This window comes from Rosa rugosa, chromosome 1 (assembly GCF_958449725.1).
Source record: "Rosa rugosa chromosome 1, drRosRugo1.1, whole genome shotgun sequence".
NCBI classification, from domain to species: Eukaryota; Viridiplantae; Streptophyta; class Magnoliopsida; order Rosales; family Rosaceae; genus Rosa; species Rosa rugosa.
This window is the reverse complement of record NC_084820.1, coordinates 8,905,529-8,916,550: the sequence shown is the minus strand read 5'-3', so window position 1 is coordinate 8,916,550 and position 11,022 is coordinate 8,905,529. Positions and strand designations below refer to the sequence as shown.

Sequence of the window (11,022 nt, the reverse complement as noted above, 5' to 3'; positions counted from 1 at the left end):
AAACGCTCCTTTGGTTCATCTTCCCAAAACACATCCATTGCTTCATCAAGATCCCCACTTCTCAAACACCCCTTAATCATCGACTAATGAACACAATAAGGAAAGAAGCAAGTCTGCATATATTCCTGAATGTTCTTAATAATTATACTTGCTCTTCCTCTCCACGTTCTATATCTTTCTGTATCTATTGCTTAAGTATCAAGCATGATAAGATTTAGTTTGTATAGGACTCAAACTCTCTGTATAAATATTGTAATATATGATCAAAGCTAGTGTGCTATTGATTTCATTCACTCTGCTTCTTATATCGACTTCCAGGAAACAACATCCTTTTCGAGCATTTCATCAAACACCTTTGCGTGGACAACTCAAATAACCACATACAGAATCATCATACCTTTCCATAATTTGCAAAGTTTTCAAGTTCAAGATTATCAGGATCTAAAGTGTAAACCGCACTTCCGAAGAAGTCAAGCATCCATTAATTCTGTATTTGCATGCAAGCTCAGTGATGTAATTAATGATGAAGCCTAGAGAAGTTGATTAGTTGGTTTAAGATTGTTGCAGCAATAGGATAGTATCTCTTTTTCTTCTTACACGTACAATCTTCTGGCATGGTGTCTAATCACAAATGTAGCTAAAATTACTGCTGAACTTAATGCGATGGCAGTGGAAACAAAATCCACGAGGCTCATACGGATTATGAAGATTATAGTACATAAGTCAGCTAGATTTGGATTTAGGGTATGGTATGTAGCAGAGGAAGGAGGAAGAGATTTTTTCAGTTTGTACCACCTCCCAAGATCCCAAATTAGATTTGGATGTGAAATGATGGAACAACAAACTGAAGAAGGACTCACTCCAATAAAGGATGAGACGAATTATGGCATTGCATCGCTGGCCAGACTTCATGATACTAACAGCTAAGGGTGCTTGAAAAACCATGGCAACGGGGGCTTAACTTCTCAGACAAGCAAATTCATAGTTTCTCGGAGATGGTTTGATTCGGCACTTCATGGTGAGTCATGCTTGTTCTGTTTCATTTATGTTTTCTTAGCTTTCTTTCTATCGATCTCTGTATTGTTTGTTTTCTGGGATTTGCGAACTGGTGGGTGTTTGTATTTTCTGGGATTTGCGAATTGGTGTTTGTATTTGGATCTGGGTTTTTTTATTTTTCTGATGGGGCAAAGGAGCAAAGGAGCTAGATAATCTGTGGAGATGGTTTGATTCGGCTTTTCTTTATGGGCTTCTGTTTCTAGGAAGCTCAGGGAATTGTTAGAATTGGAGTTTAGCTGTTGTTTAGTTCATTAGAATTTGGTTTTGTTGTGTTGGTACTGTGTTGGTTTTGATTCGGCACTACTGTCCTTTTCTTTTGCTTGCTTCTTCAGTCGTAGGTTTGTAAGTTTAATGAATTTCTTATCCATTAATCTGTTCTTTTTGGTTGCTTTTATCTTTTAAATGTCTGAACGTTTCTTGGTTCTTGAATATTTTGCTAATCATGGTTTTTTTTGCTTTTTTCTTTTGGGTGTTCAAAGTTTCAATCTTGTTTGTTGTTTAGGATTGATTGGTTGATTGATTTGATTTAATTACGTAACTGTATATGCAATTTCTCTTGTATGTTAGAAAGTGGACATGGAACGAGTAGAAGACTTCACGCTAGAGGTGTTCCAGTTAGGAAGCGAAAGAAAACTTCTCGTTGTTGGATATCATTTAAAGAATTGCTTGTGACTGAGGATCAAATAGAGCGTGCAGAATGCATAAAGTGTGGAGCTGTGTATAAGTGTGATTCTATTACGGGAACAGGTAGCCTTTTACGTCATCATGATACTTGTTATAGTTCAAGTAATGTAGTGTCACCTCAGTCTTCTACACGTTCTTCAAAATTTCAGTATGAAAAGTTTTCTGAATTGTTAATCGAGGCCATTGTTCAGCATGACTGAAGGTGAAGACCATTTTGGAGGTAAACACCATTATTAGTCATCTACTTTCCATTATTAGACATCAAATTGTTTTTATTAAATTATGCCTATGACTTATATATTATCAAACTGAATGTGAGTAGCTTACTGTTTGATATTTGGACAACATGACCTAGCTTGCTTCTTTGTATTGTAGTAGGTAGCTTGCTTCATTGTGATTTAAGTGCATGTTTGGTTTATTTTTGTCTAGGAATTTGATGCTAACTACAAGAATGGTTCAACTTCGAGTATGAAGAATGAATTTCACAAGTATCTTGATGAAGAAAGGTTGGAAAGAAAGAAAGAGTTGGATGTTCTTTCTTGGTGGAAAATGGAACAATTTCGGTATCCTATACTTTTCCATATGGCTTGTGATGTGCTAACAATTCCTATTTCTACGGTTGCATCTGAATCCGCGTTTAGTACTGCTGGTAGAGTACTAGATCAATACCGTAGCTCATTATTGCCTGATACTGTTCAAGCATTGCTATGTACTCGAGATTGGATTTTCGGTAAAAAAGGTAAATTCTATATCACTTGGTTATTGTATTAGCTTCTTATCTTTTCATCATGTGAATATTTATTTTAATTTGCCTCTCTTTCTTTTTGTGTAATTTAGACCAAGATCGAACTGATTTGAAGCAACTTACTAAAGATGTGTTGGATTTCACATTGAATGGACAAGGCCACACCAACTAAAGACTTTTTTAGTTTCATGTAATGATTTTCTTTGAATTTGTAATATTTTAGTTTCAAGTAACATTAGATTCAACCTATTATGAGAATTGTGAGTCTAATATGTTTCAAAAAATGTGGATTCAAATTAGCTACTGGTTTGAGTTTTTCATGGGTACGTTCTGCATATTCTCTTAAATTATCACAAGTACCGATTCAAATTAGATTTACTCAAAGTAGGATACTTCTGGAAGCATATGAAACATCTGTTGCAATTCCTGAATCCACATTCTGAAACATTGATATTATAATATCTAGAAAGTTAAAAAAAATTTAAAAAAAAGAGTTTCAATGGGTAATGGGTTGGAAAAGGATTTAAAAAAAAATTAAAAAAAAAAGAGTAATTGATTAGAAAAGAATTTTAAAATGAAAAAAAAAAAAAAAAAACTTTGCGGTCTTAACGGGTTCCAACAGATAACCCGCGAACCCGTTGGGCTTAACCCGTTATAACCCGTTATCTTAACGGGTTAAACCCGTTAAGACCGCCAACCCGTTAAGCCCGCCCGTAACCCGCCCGTCAACACTTCACAATTGAATAGACTCGAGATTAAGACTTCCTCCATTATAACACTAGCTAGGTGATCCTTCACTACATCCTCCATTTCAACTGTGCTGCAGCATGGGACTTTCTTTTATTCACTAAGCACTTAATTTTGTTTCGTAGAACCTACAAGCTTTGGCATGTACATCACACGAGTTCAATAAAACAGTAAGGTTTTATTGTAGAATAATGATGCCCAACGACCCATTCTATAGTGATTTTTCAGTATAATTGTGAAGCAACAATTCGATCAAATGGAGAACATATAATAATTCGAATCACCAATTTCACAATAAGTAACATGTTTTATTGTGGTAAAGAACAACACAGTAAAACATTCATTATTACAGTAGATCAATACAAGGCATTTCAAAGTAATTAATACGCAAAGGAGTTTATGTGGAGTACAGGAAAACAAAGTACAAACAAGATATATAAGTGCAAGGGTGCAATGAAAGATGTTACAACTGAACACCTAAGATCTTTCAAGCTCCAATCTTGGAGAGGCAAGCACGAAAAGTCCCCCATCAATATGGAGGTTGATCATGGTCCTGTAATTGACCCCTGTTTTCTTTTCGCTCAGCTTGAATATGTAGTTTCCTAAAAGCACAGCAGAAAAGATCTTCATCTCCTTATAAGCAAATTCTTTTCCTAAGCAAATTCTGGGACCAGCCTGTGTAAACAAAATTATTCCCATGTTTAACGTAGAATTTTACAGCAAACCAAAAAATGTGCTTTTGTTTGTGTTTCAATTAAAAGTTCCAGATTGAGATCGGAGTAATATCAATATATACTCTATTTACCTGGAAGACTGTGAATTTGAAAGGGCTTTCTGGCTGGAAAATGTCATTTTCGTCGAGCCATCTCTCTGGTCGAAACTCTTCTGCATCATCACCCCATAGAAACTTCATCCTGCCCATGGCATAAGGTTGGTATGCTACCATATCCCCTTTCTTGACACTGAATCCATCTGGCCAGGTATCATCGGAAAAACAGACTTTTGCATTCTACGAATGACAGCATGACACAAACTCGTTACAAAGTAATATAAGCAATTCCAACTAAGAAAATGCAGAATGAGTCCTTTCTTTTATTAGCTTAGCATGTAGAATAATGCTTGTACATCATAATCATGTGTTAGATTCAATTAATATTTCTATATATTACCACTGGAACTGCAGGGTACAGTCTGAGTGTCTCAGTCAAAGCTGCATGGAGATATTGCATTTTGTCGAGGACTTCTTCAGTAAGGCTGGCTGCAAGCTCATCCACACTTGAATTATCTTTCAGATTGGTTGCTTCTCTAACCTCCTGTGCAATCTTTTCTTGTATACGAGGATACTTGCAGAGCATATAAAAAAGCCAAGAAAGAGTAGTAGCCACAGTGTCTTTCCCGGCAATAATAAAATTGACCCCCATGTCTTTAATATACTTTGGATTGGTCTCTTTCATTTCCAAAAGCCTTGAAATAAAGTCTCTTTTCTTTAGCTGCATTCATCGACAATATATTAATAATAAAATGCTAAATCAACTTAGCCTAAACAAACAGATGGGATAGAAGGTAACTCACAGGTAGCCTATCTTCTGACTTATGGACAGCATCCATCTTGCTTTTGATTAATTTATACATAAATTGATCGATCACTTTGATATGATTCTTTAGCACTGCTTCGGAACCAATGTTTAAGAACCGCTTGATCTTCCAGAAGAAATCAACATATCGATACAGGATAAATTCGTTTGCTTCATTAAAGACATAGGAAAACCGGATACCTTCTTCATTTGTTCCACTCATGGTGTCTAGTTCGATACCAAGAAGAATCCTGACGATTGAGTCTAAGGATGATTTCATAAACAAATCCTTCCAAAAAACAGCAAAATTAGTATATTGGTAAAACAAATGAAATAATAATGCTTTGGGATAATTGAAGCATTGCAGACTTACTTGGATTTCTATTGCTTGGTCGCAGCTTACAGCTTCAGAAATTATTTGAGCAAGTTTTACTGCATTCGTTTTGAAGACTGCATGGCTGAAGTCTCTCATTACTTTGGTTGAGAATTCATAGCTCGATAACTTCCTCTGATGCCGCCAACTTTCACCATCCACAGTGAAAATACTATCCCCTGCAATATCTGACAATATGCTGTGGTGGTACAAACCCTGCAGGAGGCCAGATATGGTGGTGATTTGTAACTTGAATGCTACATATTTCACTTGTTTTTTTTTTCTTCCTTTTTTTTTTTCACTTATTATTATTATTATTTGTTTTTTTTTTTTTGTGGTAAAAGTACTTATATATATATACAGATATATCCTATCCAGAGCGAGCTCCTCCAAATGTTGACAGGAGAATTCTTCTTTTTTAGGACAATACTCATACTAACTAAAGCGAGCTCTTCTAGATGTTGACAGGACAATACTTTAACTCACTAGCTGTTCTCTTTTTCCAATTTGGGACATACAATTTAGTCAAAGTATTCTCTTTTCAAGCACTGATGATCCTCCCAAAGATAATTGCAAGGCTATAGATATTCCTTCTACTTCTAATGGCTTGGATAGCCCTTCGAAGGCTGTAGATTCTCCCAATCCATGTTCCAAATAATTTGGGACATGCCTCTAGGGTCATTTTTGAGGAGCAATACACTAAAGCACGCCCTAGCACTCTTGTGGACAATCACATTGAAGGTCAGGCCATTGGTGTTCTTGAAACACCTAATGTGCGGATCGGGCAACAATGTGTCTCTCCAGTTCCTTTGTCTAATTCTTTTCAAGTTCTTTCAGCAGAGCGTGAAGGAGATCATGGGGAGAAGATTGTGGTAGACTCTTCTAGTGAAGAAGGAGATGAATCTAATGGAAATTTCGTTTTGAATGATGTTCATTGTTCAACATGACATACAAATTGAGAGCTCAAATGCTATTGTTGTTGATGATGTAGTTCAAGACATGTTGAACCTGGCAACAAGTCCGATCCAACTCCAACAAGTTCTTCATGACAGAATGTTCAAACTAAGTTTTGTTGAGGTGACTTGGAAAATAAAGAACCCATTGGACAGACTGCTTATGTTCGGTCTGACATCAATTCTTTCAACTCTTGGTATGATGAGGGTGACGCAATCTTCGAAGATGAGAATCTCCTTCGGACTCTACCAGAGACTCATAACAAAAAATCGAAGGCCAAACATTGTCAAACTAGTTCGCGGGATCCCTATCCTACCCGCAACCGTACGACAACTGTGTGTCTAAACCTTTGATTCAATTGGTTATGCATTTTGAATTTTATTTTTTCTTTTCCTTAATGGGTATTGGCTTCATGTCCCCCCTTTGTGGTTCTCTTTTTCCTTTTAATAAATAATATTTTTAAGCCAAAAAAAAAAAAAAACTTGTACCTTCAGAAAGCATATAACATACCTTGCCATAGTTTGGAAAGTTTGTTTTGAGCATGTATTCGACATTTGCAGGATCTGAGGTGTAAATCTCACTTCTGAAAAAGCCAAGCAACCTGTAAGTTGTGTATTTGCATGCAAGCTCAGTCATGTAATGGTGCAGACGAGGGAAGTTGATCAGTTGGTTTAAGACAGTTCCGGCAACAGGATGATATCTCTTTCTCTTCTCATATAATCTTCTGGCATGGGGTCTAACCATATAGATAGCTATAAGAATTGCTGCTAAACTTATAGATATAGGATGTAAGGAAATGAAAAAAAAATCCATGACGCTCATGCACTAATGAGAACTTGGCTCATGCTATGTGTGTGTGTGTATATACATATTTGTGTGTGTATGCGCGCGCTCATATATTCATGTGTATGTGTATGTGCCAAGTTTAGGGTGCAAGCAATAACAACCAGGCGGTTGGATTATTATGAAAAAAGTAGCTGAGAAGAGCCGAGTATTTAAAAAAATAATAAATGCAAATAACAACTTTTCCTTGAGGAACACAAGAAAAAGGGATTCGTACTACTAATAACCAGAAATGAAGTCTGTAATTAACTAATTACAAGGGCCAGATAGATAACAGTACAAGTACGAGGGCCAGACAGATTCAGAGAAAATAATAGATACCACTATCATCATATATAGTTTTTACTTTGATAAGATACTTATTTATATATTATATAATAAAATTAAAATATAAAAAAATATCGGCATAAGCACCCGCCTAAGCAATTAGGCGCTAGGCCCCTCCCCACCGCCCACCTACCATCTAACAACTTTAGAACATTGAAGTTTTAATCACGCGGCTTTAATATGTAGCTACCCAACGAGACAGAAGAAAATGTTTCATCTGTCTATGAGAATTTTTGTTTTTGTTTTTTTGGTCTGACATCTGCCTATATAAGAAAATTCCTTTGCTAGATTAACTCTTTGACCACCTACCTAATCACAAGGTCCTTGAAAACTACCATAATTTACCAATTCTCTCCAGAAAATAAAATGCTTCGCTTCTTTTGTGTTTCAATGAATTGTGCCCAAGTGTGTGTGTGTCATTATGAAATCAATAACTTCTCTTACATGGGAGGTTGCGAATTTAAAACGGTTTTCATGTTGGAAATGTCATATGCGTCAAGCCATCTCTTTGGCCAAGTTTCTTCTGCGTCATCATCCCATTGTATCTCATGCTGCCCATAGCATTAAGTTGCCACCATATATGAGCACTGATTCTCGCCAACTGCAAAACAGATATGAATAATGTTAAGGGCCAGCATTCCTCATGAAATTTCTTACAGCGAGAGAGTTAATTCCATGAGGTTGCTCGAACAACCAGGATAATGGTGCTTAATTTCTCGGAGAGAAAAACTGCATGTTCTCATTATCACCTTAAATAAAATAAAAAAAGTAGCTTGAAAGCAACTGGGTACCTCCAATATCATCAGGAAATCTGCACCGTACCCAACCGACCTTCATACTCTCATTACTGTGATTCATCGAAGCCCATTCCTTTCTATCTATCTAGGCCTCATTATTCAACTGACCCAAGTCCAATAATTTCGTCCATTACAACATCAGGGTATCCTGTCGTCTCTCACTGAGAATTCAAGAGCAACTCCATCGACTTCAATCATGCTACTGCCTGCCAGCGGCGGACCCAGAACTTTATATGTCTGGGGGCGTAAAATAAATAAATAATTTTTTTAAACAATAAACTTGAAAACAATTTGTTATTTATCGTAACAATTCGAAAGAGTACTTAGCAAAAAAAAATTACAATACATCAAAATCTTAACAAAAATAAATAATTGGAGCCTGGTTTAATCAAGTGTTGGTCATGTAACTATTATTGTTTTGATTACTCTAAGGTCATATGCCTTTATGACTCTTTCTTTCATTAAACTTTTTTTTTAATCAAATGTTTCTGTTTCTTTTTCATTTAATTACACCCTGTCCCATAAAAAGTCTATTAGGCTGCTACACGTTTGACACCAATTTCATCTATATAATTATCAATTGTATATATGTTATTAAAATATTAGGCTAAGACGCTAAGCGGGGGCTTATGTGTTAACATTTTGTCTCCTACCTTAATTAGATCATCAAGAAGTACATTGTGCACAAAATTTCAGTGGGCGCATATGCCCCCACTTGCCCCCTCCCCCCCTGGGTGCGCCACTGACTGCACCTAGTAAGCATCATTCGACTCACAATATATATATATATATATATATATATATATATATATATATATATCTTTCACAATTATAGGTTTAATATAATAGAAAACCTAACAAAGAGGTATGATAAAAAAAAAAAAAAAAAAATTGATTCTAATACAGAGGGGTGTCACAGGAAAAACAAAAAGTAAACATCCTATATATCAATATATACTTTTTTTTTTTTGAAGTTGCCCACGGGGCGATAATATCATTCAACTCAAGTCAGAATAGGTCATTACATACCCTGCCGCTGCCATCTATAGACAGACAAGAAGGTAGTGGTAGTACCCACAGTGGTACATAGACAATAGACCTACTCATTATACATTGAAATACGTAGATAGCGGGAATCCTCCTTTGGTACTACTCCAGAGGCGCTAGAGGTACATAGAGTGCATGGAAATGCATAGCTTCCTACTACAAGGAAATTTATTCTAATTAGCCTAACTAAAAACAAAATAGAGGACTAGGGCAGAAAAACCCCAGCACAAATCACTTTGCCCAAGAGGACAACCCAAGAAAAGAGGCCCAAAAACTCAGGCCCAGCAGAGAATAGCACGCCCAAGCCCAAGACTTCATCTTCCTCGCTGAATGGTGACGAGCACAGTTCCGGTGCAATGACAGTGGTCTCCTCCGTCGCGACCCAACGACGTCCCGACTCACACTGCAGCGATTTTTGTCGCCACGCCCTAAGCCGCGACGCCCCACGCCGTCCTGCCCTACGCCGAGACACGCCGAAACGAAAACCCTCTGCACTATATCGTGCCCCGATCCCGGATCCTTCCCCGCCGCCCAATTCCCTAGACTCGTCGAACCCGGAAGTCCCTTGATGAGGCGCGCCATCCTTGTGCACACAACCACCAACCAGAAGACGGCTTCGGGACTCGTCGCCAAACCCATCTAGCCCGAGCCAAACCCTTTCCTTGAAGCTGCCAGGCAGATAGCTAGTATTCTAATGATTGATTAGGTATCTTATTTATACAAAACTTTTAGGTTGTATTCGAAAATAACCTATATACCTTAATTATAGAGTTCTACCTTATATATAGAAGGATTAAATACTTGTTACTCCTCAAACTTTTCCCTGAAAAACAGTTTAGTCCCTCGCCTTTCAAATTAAACTGGATACTCCTTATTCTTTCTAATTCTCACACAGCAGGTCCAAAACAGGTCTAAAATGACTATTCTACCCCCAAGATCATTTTTTTTATTTTTTTCTCTCTCTTTTTCTATTTTTTCTCTCTCTTTTTTTCTTCTTCTTTTTTTTTTTTTTTTTTTTTTTTTTTTTTCTGGTTCTCTCTCTCTCTCTCCAAGCTCGTATCCGACCTCTACTTGCTCCGCCGCCTCTGGCTCAAGTGCACCTCTGCCTCTCCTTCATCACCCACTGCCTCCTCCCCTTTCTCTCCCATTTAATTCCTGGTCCCCGATTTAATGGCCTCTGACTGCGCCCCCGACGACTCCTACTGTCCCTCCCCAACCCAAAACCCGACTCCGACTCCGACTCTTCCCCAGGCCCAGCTCCTCAACCTCTCCTTCAACCAGGACCACAGCTGCTTCGCCGCCGGCACCGACCTCGGCTTCCGCATCTACAACTGCGAACCCTTCCGCGAGATCTTCCGCCGCGACTTCGGCCCACGCGGCGCCGTCGGATTGGTCCAGATGCTCTTTCGCTGCAACATCCTCACCATCGTCTGCGACGGCCCCGACCCCCTCTACTCCCCCAACAAGGTCATAATCTGGGACGACCAGCAGTCCCGCTGCATCGGCGAGCTCTCCTTCCGCTCTGAGGTCAAAGCCGTCAAGCTCCACCGCGACCGCATCGTCGTCGTTCTGGTCCAGAAGATCTTCGTCTACAATTTCGCCGATTTGAAGCTTCTCCAGGTGCAGCGCCGCCTTCATTTTGGACATTTATGGCGAAGAGAAAAAGCTAGAAAGAGATGGGAAATTATAGAGAATAGTGAGGAGGACAAGATCCATCTGTGAAGAGGGAGAGAGAGAAAAGCAGAAAAATAAATAAAAAAAGAGAGAAAAATTAGAAAAAGAGAGAGAAAATAAAAATAAAAAAAGGATCTTGAGGGTAGAATAGTCATTTTAGACCTGTTTTGGACCTGTTGTGTGAGAATTAGAAAGAATAAA

General features: G+C 38.0%; 1 protein-coding gene across 1 annotated transcript; it reads right to left on the bottom strand.

The window, feature by feature from the left end:
• Nucleotides 1-3,526: 3,526 nt before the first annotated feature.
• Nucleotides 3,527-7,013, bottom strand: LOC133727152 (cytochrome P450 704C1-like). Its single transcript, XM_062154778.1, has 6 exons — nucleotides 6,644-7,013; nucleotides 5,180-5,395; nucleotides 4,805-5,095; nucleotides 4,402-4,722; nucleotides 4,038-4,241; nucleotides 3,527-3,907 (listed from the first exon to the last, which is right to left on the bottom strand). Exons 1-6 carry the CDS (start codon nucleotides 6,953-6,955, stop codon nucleotides 3,710-3,712), a joined length of 1,542 nt encoding a protein of 513 aa, XP_062010762.1. The 5' UTR covers nucleotides 6,956-7,013; the 3' UTR covers nucleotides 3,527-3,709.
• Nucleotides 7,014-11,022: the final 4,009 nt, after the last annotated feature.